The sequence below is a fragment of the Lissotriton vulgaris genome, chromosome 11, assembly GCF_964263255.1.
Source record: "Lissotriton vulgaris chromosome 11, aLisVul1.2, whole genome shotgun sequence".
NCBI lineage: Eukaryota > Metazoa > Chordata > Amphibia > Caudata > Salamandridae > Lissotriton > Lissotriton vulgaris.
Genome location: NC_141699.1, coordinates 380928779 through 380949991, shown reverse-complemented (window position 1 = coordinate 380949991; position 21213 = coordinate 380928779). Strand labels below are relative to the sequence as shown.

General features: G+C 47.5%; 1 protein-coding gene across 2 annotated transcripts in view; it reads right to left on the bottom strand.

Annotated features, from left to right (window-relative positions):
- LOC147679819 (uncharacterized) overlaps positions 1–19916 on the bottom strand; it is a 33867-nt gene extending 13951 nt beyond the window's left edge. The window contains exon 1 of one of the 2 annotated variants that reach the window (XM_086943372.1): positions 19661–19916. In XM_086943372.1, the coding sequence (XP_086799498.1) occupies positions 19661–19663 (3 nt within the window). In that variant the 5' untranslated portion in view covers positions 19664–19916. The remainder of the gene's footprint in view (positions 1–19660) is intronic. The other variant, XM_086943373.1, reaches the window with a different exon arrangement.
- Between the last annotated feature and the right edge of the window lie 1297 nt (positions 19917–21213).

Genomic DNA, 21213 nt, shown 5'->3' with positions numbered 1-21213 from the left:
AAAAGACACTCAAACTAGGCACAAACTCCAGGCTAGTCTCTTTGGGCACTGTAAAAACGGAATTTTTCGCTAGGAATGAACGTAATTTCACTTCGGGGGTGGATTTAAGGGCGGTTAAAATATCTGTGTGCTTTCAATCAATCAAGCAAAGGCATTTGTAAAGCGCAGGGCTGCTTCCTTCCAAAGCGCCCCGGCATCCAAAGGCTACAAAGACTGGTATCAGAGGGAAACTACCATAAGAGTTATTCAGAGTCAAACAGAAAAGTGTTTAAGTCTCTTTTAAAAATGGCAGCTGATGGTGCTGGTGCTTTGTGGCCCTCCTGTTAGGTTCTCCGGCTCAAACCCACTGTTATTGTCATCGCTTCTTTTCACTGAATCCAAACCCACTGAGAACTCAGACAAACATTAGATACATCAGAAAAGTATTGATACATTCTAGCATTCTGTCAAGACCTCTGAATTACAGTCTTGCAAACAAAGCCATAGTAAGAGGCTGAGACACATAGGCTTCCACGAAATTCTGAGAACTCACAATCTTTGTCCCATAGACTACTAAATCATTCTGTATTATAGCACCTTATCACATAAGCACTACAAAACTGGGGTTGTAAATGGGCCATAGAAGGTGCCAAGGGTGTCTATTTTTGAAGCATTTTCCTCTATTCTACCCTATCGGATTTGTAAAGCGCATCGCTACTCAAAGACTTCCCAGCACTGTAATCCCACCAGCAGCTATCCAACACTGAATCCAAGTATTAATTGGGAAGTCAGCTAATTCCCAAACAGCCAAGCTTTCAGTAGTTTTATAAAAGTAAGTTCTTGCTCCATTTGGTGCAACCTAATCGGCAAGGAGTTCCATAACATATGAGCCAGATAAGAGGAGTGACCTCCCTATTTTGCTATGGGAATTTTCTGAACTGCCTTGAGTTACGCGTTTGCCAACCTGAGGACCCTACTAAGGGTATGGGGCTGCACTAAGGATTGTTATTACTGAAACCCTTTATTTTTAATAGGCCTGATGAGCAATAGAAAAGGCCTTGAACTGCACCCGTTGTTCAATGCGGAGCCACTGGAGCTCTACCAGCGCACTCTCTCTTTAGGTTTTGCCTTCACAGCGCTTGTGTTGCGCCTGTGAAATCTCTGGTATTTAATATATCTTAAAAGGGAGTTCTTATCCCTTCCCATAGCTGAATTAATGTGTTCATTAGCTATTGTGTGGAACTCTTTTTTGTTAACTTCCCCAGGCTGCATGCATTTACGATACTTCTACTAAAGCGGTTCACACGGTTTAAGCCCCATTCACTGTCAAGATAAGATCTCTTCCCATGGAAAAGGCAGACAGCTTCTAAAAGTATGCTGGAATGCTTGATTTTTTTATTACTTAGTTGTGTAAAGTAGATGCTTTTGCCTTTGAACGTTTGTGGCATTTCTTATTCATGCCTCAGTGCCTTGCTTTGCACTTTGTATTCATTATTGCATTGATGTTTTCAATTTAATCTATTTTGTCCTTATGATCAAATTCTAAATATTGTTATAAACATTTCACGTTACAAATAAAGTTAAAATACAAGAGTTATGCTATATTTTACTACTAAACAGGCAGCCACAAGTGCAGTTACCTTGCAGAAAACGGGGCCATGATTTGAATGGTGGAGCAGGTGCAGTAGCACCGAGCCCACACGTTGTCAGAACTACTCTAAACACATAATATTGCTATATTTGACTACTACAACAGGCAGTTACCTTGCAGTCAAAAGGGACTTGATTTGAATGGTGCAGCAGGTGTAATGTAACCATGGACCGAAAATTCGTTCCGCTCGCGGAATTTGCAGATTTTCCGCAATTTCGCGATCCTCGAATCTCGAGAAATTGCAGAAAAATCTGCGAATCCGCGAGCGGGAATATTTTTTTCCAGGAAGCACTTACAGGGTTACAGCAGGTGCCCAAGTTGAAGCTAATTTCTTTGTAACCATTTACAAAATGGTTACATCGAAATTAACTTCAACTTGGGCACCTGCTGTAATGCTGTAAGTGCTTCCTGAGCGGCGCCTCGTTTCCTACTTGCAACTATTCTCTGACCCTGCTCTGACCCTCGAAGCAAGGTCAGAGAATAGTTACAAGTATGGCACAAGGCTCCTGTCACAAAAATTAAACCTCAACAGGAAGCACTGACAGATAAATAAAGCAGGTGCCCGAGTTGAAGTTCAATTTCAGTAACGTTTTTAATCAGCCCAAAACATTAGTGAGCACGGTCAAGGCTGGGCAAGTGTGCTTTAAACCCATCCCTGCCATCGGAAATTAGCTGTAATACTCGAGGGAGGTCTTTGCATCTATGAGTTTCTCGAGCGCGATCCCCTTGTAGTTCCTGTAGCCAGGAGGCTGCTTTCTCCTTACCTACTGCCCTGCTCGCTCTCTGACCCTTACACAAGAGGCATGTGCACAGTGCACACGCATAGAAGCCCCACACCACACACTAGCAGTATCAAACGTTTTTCCCGCCCTTTCCCAACTATGATGGACAGCTCACACAAGGGACCTCAGCGCCTTTTGGCGCTTTGGAAAACTTACAGGCACACATGGTCACTGGGGACAAATCTTCTGGCCCTTTACGCAGCTGCAGTGTAGGAAAAGCACTAAACATTTACACAACGAGGTAGCACTTACTGATTAGCCAGTAGTCCAGTTGAGTAGAGGTATGGCACAAAACGGTGGCATCTTCATGGATAACTATGCAGGGCAGGATTCATTCTGGCCTGAGGCTCTTGTCACAAAAATTGAACCTCAACAGGAAGCACTTACAGATATAGCTGGTGCTCGAGTTGAAGTACAAATTCAGTAACGTTTTTAATCAGCCCAAAACATTAGTGAGCACGGTCGAGGCTGGGCAAGTGTGCATTAACCCCATATCTGCCGTCGAAAATTAGCTGTAATACTCAAGGGAGGGCTTTGCATCCATTAGATTCTCGAGCGCGATCCCCTTGTAGTTCCTGTGGCCAGGAGGCTGCTTTCTCCTCACCTGCTGCCCTGCTTGCTCTCTGACCCTTTACACAAGAGGCATGTGCACACACATAGAAACCCCACACCACACACTAGCAGTATCAAACGTTTTTCCCGCCCTTTCCCAACTATGATGGACAGCTCACTCAAGGGACCTCAGCGCCTTTTGGCGCGGTGGCAAACTTACAGGCACACATGGTCACTGGGGACAAATCATCTGGAACTTTACGCAGCTGCAGTGTAGGAAAAGCACTATACATTTACCCGACGAGGTAGCACTTACTGATTAGTCAGTAGAAAGTACTCCAGTTAAGTATGGTGCAAATCGCAAAAAAATCTGCGATTCCGTGGGAAAAGCCGCAAATTCGCAGATTTTGCAATTTCGCGTGAATATGCGGACCGCAGATCCACAAAATTCGCCCATACTTAGTGTAGTGGCACTGGAGCGAAAAGATCTAGGGTCCTCAATAAACCCAGATTATTGCTAACATTTTAAAATAAACAGGCAGTCACAAGTGCAGTTACCTTGCAGACAACAAGGTGATGATTTGAAAGGTGCAGCGGCACCGGACCCAAAAGGTTTCAGAACTCAAATAAACCACCAAATATTTGCTATATTTTACTACTTTACAGACAGTCACAAGTGAAGTTATTTTGCAGGCAACATGGTGATTATTTGAATGGTACAGCAGGTGCAACGGCACCAGGACCAAAAGCTCCAGGCACCCTACTAAATACTGATTATTGCTATATTTTACAACTAAACAGACAGTCACAAGTGCAGTCATCTTTCAGGCACTAGGGTCATGATTTGATTGGTGCAGCAGGTGCAGTGGTACCAGGCAAATAAAAAAAATCAGGAGTCCTCTAATCAAAACATATTGCTATATTTTACAACTAAATAGGCAATCACAAGTGCAGTTATCTAGCAAGCACAAGGGTTATGATGTCAATAGTGCAGCAGGTGCAGTAGCATCAGGACTAAAATATCTAGGCACCCCACTAAACACCTAATATTGCTATATTTTACTACTAGACAGGCAGTCACAAGCGTAGTTACCTTGCAGACAACAGGGTCATGATTTGAATGGTGCAGCAGGTGCAGTGGCACCAGGCCCAAAAGTTGTCAGAACTCCTCTAAACACCTAATATTGCTATAATTGACTACTATTCTGGCAGACACAATTGCAGTTATGTTGTAGTTAAAAGGGGACTGATTTGAATGGTACAGCAGGCGCAGTGGCACCGGGCCCATAAGTTGTCAGAACTCTAAACACATAATATTGCTATTACATCAATTAATCCTATTATTTCCCACTTTCGTTTTTAGGTTTCGCCTGGGGCACGGAACTTTAGCTCCGCCCCCAGAGAAATCTTATGTCTCTTACAGTGTACTCTTAGTCCCGCCCTCTGTTCCATTGGCTAGCTCCATTAATGAAGGCTAGCCATTGGAACAGAGATCTGTCCGTCATGGCCGGACCAGATTCGTGGGCGTTCCTGCAATTTGTTCTCTCTCCGCCCCTCTGTGCTCGTCATCTCGGCGGTGGGCGCGTTGTTTTTTTTTTTTTAATGTTTCTTTCTTCATTCCAGGCCGAACGCCGCCGGAAGAAGTCCAGGTGAGTGCCCGTTCCTGCGCCCCCCCCTTCCCGCTGTCCGTGTGCCGTTCCCGTTCCTGCCGTCAGCGTCTCTCCTCCCCCTTCCCCCCCCGCTGTCCGTGTGCCCGTCGTCAGCGTCTCCCCTCCCCTTTCCCGCCCCCCCCACCCCCTCCCGCTGTCCGTGTGCCCGTTCCCGGAGTCAGCGTCTCTCCTCCCCCTCGAGGTAAAACACTAACTTTTGTCACTGCAAATAGGTTAATTAAAATCTTCCCAAAAACTCATAGGATTCCGGAGCCAGATTACTGGAAAAACATATTGAAATGAAACTTTACAATTAAGCACTCCCCTTTCGGCGGCCTCTCCGTCTCGCTGTGTGTAGTACTAGTTCCACAGCAGAAGATTCCTGATCTGGCGCATTGTGCACTGAACAGCTTGTGACGTCCATTAAGAGCCATCTTATCTGATTGGGACTGCGTGTGCCCACCCCCCCGCACCCCCTCCCCGAAGGCCTGAGAGATTCCACATGGGTAACACGAATCGCAATGCACCCTCCCCCTCCCTCCGTCTCACTACGCACGCTCTTACACCAAGATTGCATGCTTTGGCCTGACTATGATTCCGTAAACAGCTGCCAAGCGATGACTGCATTTCACAGCAGGACTGTGTGGTAGTGTATGTGTCCTGCTGCCCCCTTCAAGTTTTGTTAGAGTTCCGGACCGGAACCAGTAAACAGTCCGCTGGAATGCACTCTGTGCGGGTGGCTATTTAATATGTATGCACCAATCTGCCTTCTCTTTCCGCGAATGGAGCCGATTGTTAACTGGGAAACCTTGGTGCAGGAGTGCACGTCCTGGGCGCCAAGAGTTGGGCTTTTACCAGGTGATTGCAGGTCAACGTATGCCCCGCTCGTTATAGAAAGAGGGATTTGTGCGTCAGGCTAACTGTGTAGGAGTGCAGCTGCTTAGTAGTCCCCTGCAAACGAAACAATGCATTCACAGTAAAAATGACATCATTCAGAGAGATCTCCTGCTATATACAACTGCATGACCCACCCAACACGAAAGAAAAAACTCCCAATCCTAATAAATATATTTTAAAAAATGAACGAATATTATAGCATAGCCTTTCATTTACCAGAGCTGGCAATAGAGGCAAAATGTCTTTACAGTATACACGCCGGACGAACTAATATACGAATATTTAGATCGGTATTGCACAAGTGCCTGACATTTATTGAAAATATGTTCCAATTCTTGTACCCCTCAATGGCATGAAAGCATGCGCTCTTCTAAGGGAGCCCTGTGACAGCAGCTACCGGTAGTCGCTCCGACCTTAGGAGACACATAATTGTTCTGATATTGTGTTCAATGGCCATTGTTGTGTATGGTTGCATTTTGCCAAAGGCAGCTGAATTTCCCTATAGATTACCAAGGAGCGCAGCCTTTTTGTGCTTAAGGAACTCTGCTAGTCCCAGGTGACCTCTGAGCAGGGCTTGAAGTGGACCGGGTCTCACCATTGCTGAGCACCTACAGTTTTTAGGTCTCGGCCTGCGAAAGACTGCACAGACATGCGCAGTCAAGCTGGCGATATTTTTTTTCGAGATGAAACAAAATGGTGCAGATGTGTAGTAGTGGACGTTAAATGTCTGTGTGGAAAGTATAAAAGGATATGTTAACATGATGGGTCGAGGCATGATGATTTGGTTGCTGAAGGGCATGTTTGTAGTTCTCAAGATAACTCATGGTTGGGTTTTTCCTTCGACTTAAGGATGAGTGAAACTGTTTTTCAGTGCTTTAATGTCGCAGGAGTTCTAGTGCCGAAGTCGAGGTGTCAAATGTATTTCTCTGCATGTCAGTAGGTTGAGGTCACTATGGTTGTGAGTTTGTGAATTTGACTAATGTGATTAGTTATATTTCTGACGGACCAAGTGTTCTGTAAAGTGAACATTATAATATAGGTCTTGGGTTGCAGCTCTCGTACTCGCAAGTCTTATTTGCATTTGATGGGGGAGGGGAGTATTTACCCAGAATCCAAATTTTTGAAGGTAAAGTGATGAACAGCGTAAGGTGGTAGGCCATGAAAGCCCTTACCTATGTATTGTAGTAAAATGGAGCTAGTGATGGGGTGACGCATGATCTCTTGTGATACTGTGAACTAGTTTGAAGATGGTTTTTCCCTTTGGTCTTCAAATGGAGGCGCACAGTTAGGGGTTGGTTAGTGATTGTACTGCAGCATTTATATCGCTACACAGCAGTGTGTGTGTGTGTGTGGCTGGAAGGATGTAAACTTTGTTTTGATCTTTTGTGCGAAGTATTTCCATTCCCTTTATTAACCACAGGGGTACGGTTATTGTGTTATTGACGCAGCATATAGCAGTGTGGTGTATGATGAAGTGTGAGAGACAGATGCGCCGTTTTATAGTTCAGTATGCTGGTAGCTTTGAACAGATCTGCACATCTCTATAGTATTTCTTATGCTCTCAAGGCCACCGAGTGCAATCCACTATAGACAAACAGGCGGTTTTTCGTTTTCATGTATGTCCAGATTTGTGTCTCAATGTATGATGGTGCAGTGTATGACTGGGCGTTTGAGACCAAGTGAGTTGGGAAGGGAGCATATATTGTATTGCACAGTCTTGAATACACTACCTCCTACAGGAACGCCTGCTGACTCTCCTCTTAAGACTCTTCTGCAGGAGTAAATGCACAAGCCAGTTTTCATCATAGTGCAAAATGATAACTGAAATAGTTGCAATACAAATCGCATTTGCGAGAGATTAAGCTATTGACATTGTAAATGACCATGCCATTTATTTATCTGTTTTCAAAACAAACACATAAATAAAAAGTTTGTCATTCACAATGCCAATAGCTCAAACTTTTCCAAAGGCGAAACCGTTGCATTGTAAATGCTTGTTCTAAATGTTGCTATTACTTACTCGCACTGCACCACTAGTAACAGCACTATATATTGCCTTTTTGTACTTAAACAAGTCATAACACTTTAACAGTCTTTCTGTAACGTATATTGTACAACTACTCAGCAAGCTACAGCTTACAACAAAAAACAGCTTATTAATAATCACATAGGCAAAACCTAATGCATTTACCAATGTTTGTTTAGTGCAGGACTGCAGGCAGTTTTGCTGTCTTTTGTAATACTAATTAGATCCATACTGCAGATACAGAGCCACTGCATATCCTGGATGTTTACACAGATCTTTGAAAAATATTATGTTGTGGCGAAAGAGGCTGCCTGCGGCACACGCAGTGTGACCACTCAGGAGGGTGGCCACCCTAGTGCCAAATTAGCCACAACAACATGTCTAGGTGTTGGGACCCTTTGGGAGTCCCCAAAGTCTGGCGCTGGCCACGTGTCACTTCCGGCACATCAGAGGGTGGGGGGCAAGCTACTTATACCTGCCCCTGCCCATCTGGCTTTCCTTTTGGGCCTTCTGGTCACGCCGTCTCCCTCCCTGCCGCATACCCGGCTTGTTGGCTGGGGTGCGTAGCTAGGGTAGGAACTAACTTGTTAATTTGTGTTGCAGGCGGAGTTACAGGGCCATCCGGAGGCTGAATGGCACATAGGGGTAGCCTCTTAGGAGCACAATAGGGGTGCAGAAGCCAAAAAACCCAAGGAGTCTTTACGGCAGGACCCTTGAGAAAAACATCAGCACCTCACTCGTTCTTCGAGCAGTTGTAAGCCTGAGCAACCAGGGGCTTGACTGGACAGGCTCTGCCCCTAAAAAGGCACGAGTACATGGATGGACTGGTGGTCCACTGTATTTAAGGGGGATAATCCCCACAAAATGGTAGCACTGACTGGGTTGGCCACAGGGCAGTTGGCTCATCAGGCGGGCAGGGCAGCTTAAGTTAGTCCTTTATTTTATTTTTATTTATTTTATTTTAAAGGTTTTATATAGCGCTGACTAGACCCAGAGGTATCAGAGCGCTTTACATGAGTATCAGATCGTAGTTACAGGTTACATCGTTACAAAGGTTACACAGTTATTAGAGCATGGCAACATAGTTACTTGTAAGGTCAAGATAAACAATAAGCACAGATACCAAAGGGGAAAAGCAAGCAAGCGGAAAGATTCAGGGGAGGGGGAAGGAGCTGGGGAAGTAGATAGGTAATGAAGGCGGGAAAGAATAGGGGAGGGTGAAGGACATCGCAAGGAAAGAGGAGGGGAAGGGCGAAGGGGACACAAACCGGTAGACGAGTCAAAGCAACGTCCAAAGTCCAGTAAGCTGTGATCCCAGGAGAAGTGGTATCACTTCCCTTTATCTGTTGCAGGAGGCTCCCTTTACGCAGTGGCCTCTCTCAGAGGGGTCTCTGAGACTCCAGGCCTACATACTAGATCCTTCCCCAAAAAGGGGAGAGGGAGTGCTTTGGCAAGGGGTGCCATACCATACCTCAGCTGCGAGGGGCTCCCTTGGCGCAGTGAACTCTCTCAGCGGGTACGCTGAGACTCCAGAGTATAAATGTTGGATCTTTCCCCAACAAGGGGAGAAAGAATGATTAGTCAAAGGGCACAAAGGACAGGGGGTTAGGCAGACTAGCAGGTAAGGTGAGAGATTCAGGGGAGAGAGGATAGGAGCTAGGGAGGTAGACAAAGGGAGAAAGAGTACTAAATGGGAACAAATTTAATGAATTAGTTATTATATAGCGATGGGTAGACCCAATGTAATCAGAGCGCTTTATATGAGGGACAATAATGTTGCAAATTACATCAGTTAAAAGTTACATAAGTATCAACAAAAGCATTTAAAGAACATAGGGGAACAAGGTGAATGGAGCAGGAAGGTAAAGGGGATAGGAGGAAGAAAGGACGTAGAGACGAGGGAAAAATAATTACAAAAGATACCAGAAAAAACTTTTTAGGAGCATAGAAGAAAAGGAAAATGGGGTGAGGAATGGAAAGGGGGTGAGGGCAAAAGGGGTAGTGTATAGATACAGCGGAGAGACGAAGGGAAAGTTTGTCCAAAGTCCGGCTGGGTAGGTGACACCATGTTGGCATATTTCTGGTATGAAATAAATCCTGCAGCAAAATGTTTCCCAACAAACATGTCTTGTGTGTTTATTTATTGATGTGCATGCTATGTTCTTGTTGGGTAAGTTGCCTATATTGGCACTAAGAGCTACAGATACATTTCTGGTTCACACTGAAGCATGCATGGAATTGTTGCGCCACTCTGTGCCTATTCCATTTTGCAGGCCAAACAGACGTGTTAGCTGCCTTTGCCAAATGCTACTGTTCTCCATTTTATTGTAGTCAGGGCTTTAAGTGGGGAAAAAACTGGGGGTGCTCTAAAAGGGGGGGGGCAAATTTCTTAAAGGGTGTGGCCTATCCGAGTAGGGGCGTGGTCTAAATCAAGATAACTAGAATTGTGTGCTTAGTAAAATCATGAAGCCGCATCCAACAAAGGATAATAAAATAGGCAAAAAAGTATATTAAGTATAAGCCATAAAATACCAAACACTTTAAAAAAAACATGTAAAAATTATTTACATTACTTAGAAATCTATTGCAGGATTTCCCAAAACCCTTGAAGATAGTCACTGTGTTTATTTTGCTGGGGTTTCTCATAACAATTTTCTTCAGCAGACCTTCTACCTTTTGCCAGCCAACTCTTTACATACAGCTTTGCGTCAAATGTTTCAAATGGAGGACCATTGAGGTTTAGCCATAAGCATGAAGAAATGGTCTATACAAGAAGAGAGGCCCTTGTTGGACTAGCAATTAAGTTCATTGTGCTGAAACCTCGCTCGCAATCGGCAACACATCTCGAGACCTCATCCCTCTGTCATGATAGGTCTCAGACCCAGTGAGTGAGAGGGATTGAGAGCGCACACATGCCTATCACCCAGTACTAAGGGTTAGGAGCCTTCACTGGATTACTGAAGGAATCAGGTTGGGTGAAATTCCTGCATGAATTAACTCTATGATACAATAAATCAGCATTCCAAATAATCATCACTCTGACTCAATCTGATACTAAGGCACACTTTCTACTTATAAATGTATGCAAATATAGGAATATGTAGAGAACTGTGAAATCTACACAACAAATATGGATTGTTCCGAGATAACATGGGGCAATATTTACTGCCAAAAGATTTACAAGTTTTGTTACGCCACTGACACGTAAGTAGCAACAGATCAACCTGTAAAGAGAAGGCAGGCCCGCCGACAGCACCCATGATCATAATCTCCCCCCTGTGCATACTCCGGTTACCTTAGGATGTGAAGGGGGCTCTGCGGTCCGCGCTGATCTTCGGTGAAGTCGCTTTCGCCGGTGGGACGCGCCTCAGCCTCAGGTTCAGGCAGCTCCTTTCCTCGATGACAGGCGCAAGGGAACCCCGGTTGCTAGGGGACGCCTTGCGCCTCTCCAGACGCAACGTAGCTCTGCCTGACGAACCTTGGCTTTGCTGGGGGAAATCCTTGCTGCTGTGACCAATCTGAGTGCGCCTCGAAAATGAATATCCCGGGCCGGTGGTGGTGAATACTGGCAGGGTGTTTTCAAGCACACAGCGCTCAGAGGCAAAGCAATTTACAAAAGGGGGTGGTGATGAACAGAGTGTCTGAATTGAGCAGACCACTCTTACCCAGTCCAAAGATCAGGGCTTGATCCATCACCGTTATTTATCTCACTGCCCCATCCCAGCTCAGAACCTGGCTAAATGCAAATCAGTCTGTCCCTGGCCCAGTGCATCATGGGAACAGGGCAGACTAAACTACCAAGCCAATTCTTTACCAGAAAGGAGACAAGCTACCGGGGACCGGTTTCTGGCATTTCAGCCTCTTCGGCCCGGCTTGCTTGAATCCTGATGGAGCAGTGAGAAAGGGACTCATGTCTGAGTATACCCTGCCACACCTATAGTGGCCAAAATCGATTTACAAAAGGGGGTGGTGATGAACAGAGTGTCTGAATTGAGCAGACCACTCTTACCCAGTCCAAAGATCAGGGCTTGATCCATCACCGTTATTTATCTCACTGCCCCATCCCAGCTCAGAACCTGGCTATATGCAAATCAGTCTGTCCCTGGCCCAGTGCATCATGGGAACAGGGCAGACTAAACTACCAAGCCAATTCTTTACCAGAAAGGAGACAAGCTACCGGGGACCGGTTTCTGGCATTTCAGCCTCTTCGGCCCGGCTTGCTTGAATCCTGATGGAGCAGTGAGAAAGGGACTCATGTCTGAGTATACCCTGCCACACCTATAGTGGCCAAAATCGATTTACAAAAGGGGGTGGTGATGAACAGAGTGTCTGAATTGAGCAGACCACTCTTACCCAGTCCAAAGATCAGGGCTTGATCCATCACCGTTATTTATCTCACTGCCCCATCCCAGCTCAGAACCTGGCTATATGCAAATCAGTCTGTCCCTGGCCCAGTGCATCATGGGAACAGGGCAGACTAAACTACCAAGCCAATTCTTTACCAGAAAGGAGACAAGCTACCGGGGACCGGTTTCTGGCATTTCAGCCTCTTCGGCCCGGCTTGCTTGAATCCTGATGGAGCAGTGAGAAAGGGACTCATGTCTGAGTATACCCTGCCACACCTATAGTGGCCAAAATCGATTTACAAAAGGGGGTGGTGATGAACAGAGTGTCTGAATTGAGCAGACCACTCTTACCCAGTCCAAAGATCAGGGCTTGATCCATCACCGTTATTTATCTCACTGCCCCATCCCAGCTCAGAACCTGGCTATATGCAAATCAGTCTGTCCCTGGCCCAGTGCATCATGGGAACAGGGCAGACTAAACTACCAAGCCAATTCTTTACCAGAAAGGAGACAAGCTACCGGGGACCGGTTTCTGGCATTTCAGCCTCTTCGGCCCGGCTTGCTTGAATCCTGATGGAGCAGTGAGAAAGGGACTCATGTCTGAGTATACCCTGCCACACCTATAGTGGCCAAAATCGATTTACAAAAGGGGGTGGTGATGAACAGAGTGTCTGAATTGAGCAGACCACTCTTACCCAGTCCAAAGATCAGGGCTTGATCCATCACCGTTATTTATCTCACTGCCCCATCCCAGCTCAGAACCTGGCTATATGCAAATCAGTCTGTCCCTGGCCCAGTGCATCATGGGAACAGGGCAGACTAAACTACCAAGCCAATTCTTTACCAGAAAGGAGACAAGCTACCGGGGACCGGTTTCTGGCATTTCAGCCTCTTCGGCCCGGCTTGCTTGAATCCTGATGGAGCAGTGAGAAAGGGACTCATGTCTGAGTATACCCTGCCACACCTATAGTGGCCAAAATCGATTTACAAAAGGGGGTGGTGATGAACAGAGTGTCTGAATTGAGCAGACCACTCTTACCCAGTCCAAAGATCAGGGCTTGATCCATCACCGTTATTTATCTCACTGCCCCATCCCAGCTCAGAACCTGGCTATATGCAAATCAGTCTGTCCCTGGCCCAGTGCATCATGGGAACAGGGCAGACTAAACTACCAAGCCAATTCTTTACCAGAAAGGAGACAAGCTACCGGGGACCGGTTTCTGGCATTTCAGCCTCTTCGGCCCGGCTTGCTTGAATCCTGATGGAGCAGTGAGAAAGGGACTCATGTCTGAGTATACCCTGCCACACCTATAGTGGCCAAAATCGATTTACAAAAGGGGGTGGTGATGAACAGAGTGTCTGAATTGAGCAGACCACTCTTACCCAGTCCAAAGATCAGGGCTTGATCCATCACCGTTATTTATCTCACTGCCCCATCCCAGCTCAGAACCTGGCTATATGCAAATCAGTCTGTCCCTGGCCCAGTGCATCATGGGAACAGGGCAGACTAAACTACCAAGCCAATTCTTTACCAGAAAGGAGACAAGCTACCGGGGACCGGTTTCTGGCATTTCAGCCTCTTCGGCCCGGCTTGCTTGAATCCTGATGGAGCAGTGAGAAAGGGACTCATGTCTGAGTATACCCTGCCACACCTATAGTGGCCAAAATCGATTTACAAAAGGGGGTGGTGATGAACAGAGTGTCTGAATTGAGCAGACCACTCTTACCCAGTCCAAAGATCAGGGCTTGATCCATCACCGTTATTTATCTCACTGCCCCATCCCAGCTCAGAACCTGGCTATATGCAAATCAGTCTGTCCCTGGCCCAGTGCATCATGGGAACAGGGCAGACTAAACTACCAAGCCAATTCTTTACCAGAAAGGAGACAAGCTACCGGGGACCGGTTTCTGGCATTTCAGCCTCTTCGGCCCGGCTTGCTTGAATCCTGATGGAGCAGTGAGAAAGGGACTCATGTCTGAGTATACCCTGCCACACCTATAGTGGCCAAAATCGATTTACAAAAGGGGGTGGTGATGAACAGAGTGTCTGAATTGAGCAGACCACTCTTACCCAGTCCAAAGATCAGGGCTTGATCCATCACCGTTATTTATCTCACTGCCCCATCCCAGCTCAGAACCTGGCTATATGCAAATCAGTCTGTCCCTGGCCCAGTGCATCATGGGAACAGGGCAGACTAAACTACCAAGCCAATTCTTTACCAGAAAGGAGACAAGCTACCGGGGACCGGTTTCTGGCATTTCAGCCTCTTCGGCCCGGCTTGCTTGAATCCTGATGGAGCAGTGAGAAAGGGACTCATGTCTGAGTATACCCTGCCACACCTATAGTGGCCAAAATCGATTTACAAAAGGGGGTGGTGATGAACAGAGTGTCTGAATTGAGCAGACCACTCTTACCCAGTCCAAAGATCAGGGCTTGATCCATCACCGTTATTTATCTCACTGCCCCATCCCAGCTCAGAACCTGGCTATATGCAAATCAGTCTGTCCCTGGCCCAGTGCATCATGGGAACAGGGCAGACTAAACTACCAAGCCAATTCTTTACCAGAAAGGAGACAAGCTACCGGGGACCGGTTTCTGGCATTTCAGCCTCTTCGGCCCGGCTTGCTTGAATCCTGATGGAGCAGTGAGAAAGGGACTCATGTCTGAGTATACCCTGCCACACCTATAGTGGCCAAAATCGATTTACAAAAGGGGGTGGTGATGAACAGAGTGTCTGAATTGAGCAGACCACTCTTACCCAGTCCAAAGATCAGGGCTTGATCCATCACCGTTATTTATCTCACTGCCCCAGAGGCAAAGTAGGCGCTCCAAAGTTCCTCAGCGGTGCATTAATCCGCACACAGAGAGCGCGAGGGACTCAATCCTGGGGCAGATCACGTTTGAGGCAGAGCAGGCCTCACAACCTTATGCCCCAGCTGTATGCCGATGAGCACACCGAGACAGATTTCACAGGGGGGCAGCTTCAGGAAGGCACAGCGCAGAGAGCCACACAGCAGCTGGAAGGGTGGGTGCTGGAGAACTTTTGTATCCCTGAGTTCCCAGCTCTTCTTAGGCCCTTGGAGACAGACAGGCTTCAGAGGGGCAAAGCACACAGCACAGCTCCTCTTCACGTTAGGAGGACACAGCCCCCAGCAGATAGTCCCTTCCTCAGCAATCACAGCAACTGTAGGTCAGCTCCCAGACACTCAGCACGGATTCCCTCTTGATCACAAAGTTTCCTAATCTATTTTTACTGGGGCTGCAGTCCTACTTTTATACCCCAAAAGTCTTTGTTCTTCTTGTGTGAGGGGTCTTGGACCCAATCTAAACCAGTTCTGGGTGCATTCTGCCAGTGCACCTCTTCTTCCTTTGTGAGTGTGAGCCAGGGCCATCAGACACACCACAGGAGGTGGAGCCAGCATTGTGGCAGGCAGGCACAGCACTATTGAGACCCAGGTGCTACTCTTCCCACCACTCTACATGCAGATGGGTCTATTCAGTCTTGTGCTGACTCAGCCAGCCTCCTCGAGCCACCCCAGCCCCTGTCACTCACAAACCAGACAGTCAATACAAAACCAGGCAGAGGCAGACAGAAAGGCTGAACAGGAAAATAGCCACTTTCTAAAAGTGCTATTTCCAAACTTAGAATTTAAAAACCATCTGCACTAAAGGATGTGTTATTAAATTCTGAGTTCAGTGATACCAGATTCTATACGTATATCTTGCCGTTATGGGAAGATATGCAGGTAAAAATGTCACACAGCATTCCCCCTGTTGTCCTATGGGCAAGATAGCCTTTCAATTGTGAAAAACAAAATTGGCAGTATTTCACTATCAAGACATGTTACCCACACTAGTAACACCAAACAAAAATCTGGACATCTGCTCACCCTACCTTTGACCTTTGAGGCCTGAAAATAGAGCCCCCTAGAGCCCCCTTTCGAGCCCCCCCGAAAAACTGGGGTTTACTCAGCCCTAGGGTGACCAACCGTCCGTAAATTTCACGGACAGTCCGTAATTTCGGCCGTCTGTCCGTTGTCCGTGAAGGAATCTCTAACGGACGCCATTTGTCCGTCATTTTAACAGGGCGCCGGTTGCCTCACCCTAAAGCCGGCACAGCTTGCACCCACCTCTTTTCTTCACTTCGATGCTGCACCAAAGCTCCTCAGATGCCCCGCAGCAATGGAGAGGCACAGCGGGATGGCAACCCTCACACCTCCAGCCTTTGATGACCTGTTAAGAGGTGCTTCGAAGGTGACTGAGAGGGAGGGGCTGCAGCTTCAGGAGCAGCGACATCCATTCACATGCAAACAGCCCTGAATGTGTCATGTCTCTGCTATTTAGAGAGGGGCTCACACGTTCCATTTCTACCCAGGGCCCCAAACATCCGAGACTCAGCCAGATTACACCCCTGATTACACCGAGGCAGCACGTGGTTCTCTTCACAGAGCGTATTTACTGTCACTAAATTGTAAGCAAACCTCGGTTTTTCAAACATGCAGTCTATAATATAAGAAAATAAAGAAATGGCACAATCGCACCCACACTGATTAACAAAGTATGGAGGACAATCAGTTCTCTTAGAGCATCTCCTTCGAGTACTGTACATCACAGTGGGGGATGGCATTTTGGACAGAGAGCCTGTCTTCTCGTTGTCTTGTGCAGGAGGGGGCGAGGACCCCAAGATGATACTAGAATACTGCATGCCCACCCCTGTGCCCACCCTGGTGGATCATGTTCCCCCTTCTGTGATGGCTCCTACCCCCCCATGTGATGACTCCAGCATCCCCCCCCCCCTGCCTGTGATGAATCCTGTCTCCGCCCTGGGTGGCTTCTGTCCCAGTCCTGGAACGGCCTCTGCCGCGAGGGTGAAGTTCTTGATGGGCCTCTTCTCAAAAGGGCTCAGCTCAAAATTTATATGGAAAGGTCGGCGAGTAAGTAAGTGAAGGGATGGGTGAATGGCTGGATGAATTAGTGAAAGGGTGAATGGATGAATGAAAGATTGAATAAATGTATAATGAGAGAGGATGGATGGATTGATGAGTGAGGGGAAGGATGGAGAGAAAATGTAAATAGCTGGATGTATGGGTGGAAGGGTAGCTGGATGATGGATGAGGGGAAAGATGGATGAGGGGAAGGATGATGGATGAGGAGAAGGATGGATGGATGGATGGAGGGGAAGGATGGATGGATGGAGGGAAAGGATGGATGGATGAGGGGAAGGATGGATGGATGGAGGGGAAGGATGGGTGGATGAGGGGAAGGATGGATGGATGGAGGGGAAGGATGGATGGATGAGGAGAAGGATGGATGGATGGATGGATGATGGCTGGGTGAAAGGATGGATGGATGGAGAGTCGGTGGGTGAAAGGATGGATGGATGATGAGTGGGTGGGTGAAAGGATGGATGGATGAGTGGGTGGGTGGATGGTGGGTGAAAAGATGGATCAGTGGATTGGATGGTGGGTGGGTGAAAGGATGGACGAGTGGGTGGGTGGGTGGAAGGTGGGTGGGTGGATGGTTGGGTGGATGATGGGTGTGTAGGTGGATGAGTGAAATGATGGATGGATTGATGGATTGATAAGTGCAAGGGTGAATGAATGGACGTATGAGTGAAAGGGTGGATGTAAGGATGGATGAGTGAGTGAAAGGGAGGGTAGATGGACAAAAGGATGAATAGATGTTTGAAGGAGTGAAATGATAGATGGATGAGTGATAGGGTCAATGGATGGATTCATGAGTGGATAAGTAGATGGATGGATGGGTGGGTGGATGGATGGATGGATGGAAGGAAGGATGGCTAAGTGAAAGGGTCGATGGAGAGAGAAAGGGAGGATGGATGGATGACTAAAATAGTGGATGAGTGGAAGGATTAGTAAGTGAAAGGATGGCTGGATTAGTGAAAGGGTAAATGGCTGAATGGATGAGTGAATGGATGGATGGGATGAAGAGTGGATGGATAAGTGTACAGATGGATAGGGTGAAAGGGTGGATGGATGGATAATGGAGGATGAGTGAAAGGATGGATGAGGGGATGGATGAAGGGATGGATGAGTGAAATGATAGATGGAAGGATACATAATGGATAGGTTTGCAAATGGTTGAATATGTTTGGAAATGGCTGGCCTTACTTATATACTATTGCGCGACCTCTGATGTGTCTGTAAAACGTACCTATTGTCCTGAAGTTTTGTCCTGAATTTTGACCTCCTGTCCTGAATTTGTGTCCTGAATTTTGACCCCTTGTCCTGAATTTTTACACTCACCGTCCTGAATTTGCACCAATGCCAGTTGGTCACCCTACTCAGCCCCCCACAGCCCCCACTCCCCACTTATAGCCCTGATTGCAGTAAATGCCTCTGATGTGAATTCCGGTGCGTAGGTCTGCAACTTCTGCGAAACCACCCTTTGCTTCTTTTGGGGCTCGATTAAACGAGTAACGATGGGATGAACAGTATTTTGCACAGAATCTTGGGACGAGGAAAGTGCCATTTCTGCTGACATCAGTACTATACACAGAAAAACCAAAGGAAATGATGGAAGGAGCGTTGACAATACAAGCACTCACCCCCAGTCAACTGATCTGGGTTTAATCCATCACCGTTCTTTAGCCCACTTTTGTACCACTTTGTTCGCCATAAGTTGACAGGGTATGCTCAGACGTGAGTCCCTTGCTCACTTTGCCACTGGATTCAAGCAAGCCGGACTGAAGACGGCTGAAATGCCAGAAACCGGTCCTCGGATGCTTGTTTCCGGTCCAGGGATGGCATGGCTTTGCAGTTCGGGCTTGACTGTTCCCATGAGGCACAGGGTCAGACTGATTTGCATATGGCCATGTCTGAACTGGGGTGGCGAAGTGAGCTAAAGAACGATGGTGGATTCAACCCAGATCTGTTGACTGGGTGTGAGTGTTTGATTGGTTCAGATGCTCCGTCCATCACCACCCCCTTTTGTATCAGTACCATACACTACAGCCAGATCTGCATAAACACATTACAACGTTATTAAGTAGACACACATGTTTCCTCACCTAACGTGCAAATTCGATGCACCATGAAGACATTTCTGGCGCTTCTATTCACTCTTCTATGGAAAGAGTTTCTCTTTTCTAAAGCGCTCAAGTAAGCAGACCACTTCCTATCGCTGCGGATGGTGTAACTTTTAAAATGACGCTGTACAGTGGTTCTAGATCTAGACACATCTAATATGAAAACAGTGGCGTAACGAAACTTGAGGGGGCTCCTGCAAAGTACCCCCCTCCGGAGTCACGTACAGGGAGGGCTTCGGAGTCAGTCAGGGGCTTCCAGGCCAAGGTACCGTGCTCAGAAGGCCCCCTGGAGCCCCGTGCCCCCCACACCGCGGCGGCCTACTTCACGCCACTGGGAAGAAGTGCAGCCTCTGAGGTATTCGGGTGCGTTACATTTAACTTTCCACACTTAAATGCAGTCATAATAACGCGAAGACTTTTAAAAATAAATTGATAAGGTCATTGCAGCGCCCTAACTGCAACGACGACAAAGAAGGCTGAGCCCTTTCGTTTCTTTTCCCTTTGCTGCTTTGCATACCAAAGCGCTAACATTGTCGTTAAAGCACTTAAGTTACTGTCCAGATATGAAACCGAAGTTAGTGAACTTAAAATCAAGGGAACGACGTCAATAACTGTAGCAAAATTCGGCAAAGGTACACATATATCTACATGCAAGTAATGTTGAGTGAAACACCCGGGACACGTCACGCTAGTGACGTCAGATCGGTTGTCAGCTATGCCTGTCCTTACCATTTTGTCCGCCGGATTACGCCTCCCCTTCAGGAACGTCCACTCACGGCTGGAAAGCTCACGCTCTTCCTCGGCCTAGTTGTCTTTAGTAGTTGAAGTCCCACTTTGCAGCCGACCCTAGACGGCAAACAAGTTTCCCGTTAGTCCGGTTGGGCCAGTCCGTCCTTCCGCTCTCCCCCTGGGTTTGATACGCTTCTAGCCGCTGCTCACCTCCTCCTCTACCGGTCTCTCCTGTGCCCGGGCTCGTTCGACAAGGAAATGAAAACACCTGTAGAGGCAACAGGTGGGCGGGGCGAGGAAGAATGAGGTCAGAGAGCTGGGAGGCTCTTTTTAATGCTTGCCTGCCAGAGTTATTTGCTTATCATGGGATCCTGGCCCTATTCCCACGCGCCTACGATAGCTGGGAACCTGCTTTGCAATCTCAGCTGCTCCGCAGGTGACTGAAAAGATGCAGGGTGGGTGGAGACCCAGGAAGATGGTGAGATTTGGGGTTAGTCAACCCAGTGCCCATAATAAAACAGAGCTCTGAAAATTCTCAGATCCATGCATTAGCAGCTCACCCAGGACAGGCGTTTATCTTTGCATTCTGATGTTTGTAGCATTGTTTATTCAATTGTTAATTTAGGGCTACAGGTCCCAGTATGCAAACTAAAGCCCTGAATGGATTAGCTACTTCAAACATCTGGAACACTGTACAGAAAGGAGCAAACATCACACAGGATATATATTTATAATACATGGGAGCCTGCAATCTCAATATAAAAGCCCATCTGAAATTTCCTTCTTATAGGTGATTTGTGACATATCTTGTCACCTAAAAGAAATGATGTGGCTACTCAACTCTAATAAGTTACGGGGGCGCAGCCAAGATGGAGGCAAGAGCGGTCGTTGAGCTCTAAGCTCTGCTCTGCATCTGCCAAAATAAATCTGATTCCCCCTGGCCTGGCCCCATATCTTGCACGGATATAACATCGGACAGCCAGCTACACCATCCCAAGCTGATTAGAAGTTTTGGGAAGAACCACGGTACCGTTGTGGGCTTCGACCTCTGATCGTGCTGACGGTGCTCCACTACCATTGAAGCCCGAGGCTCTCGGGAGCTATTGAGACGACTCAGCGCAGGTCGCTTCCCGGCTCCTCCAAGCCTGAAACTTGCCTTGCCTGTTCCGGTGCTTTCCGCTGCCAGAGACTGAGGCCGCCGGAGTGCCCGCGACCTCCAATCTACAGTGATTGCGCAACTGGGGTAGTTAAGTAGCGAAGAATGACCAGCAGCGGCTGGCTCTGGGGCAGAGAGAACATTGAGGACAGCGGAGGCCTGCCGAACCACTGTGGACTCTCCCCTGCAATGCGGTGAGTGAGCGCCTGGGCCCTTGATCCTCGCCGTATGCTGGTGGGACCGCTGTGGGCCGAGACTGAACCCTTAAGCCTGCGTCCCTTGGCTCTCTGGCCACCATTTTGTACCAAGAACGTATCCACCTGCAATTGCGCCCGACACCAGTGGCGGCCTACTCTGAGCCCGGGGGAGCCCGTGAGAGCCTGATTAATTCCTAGGG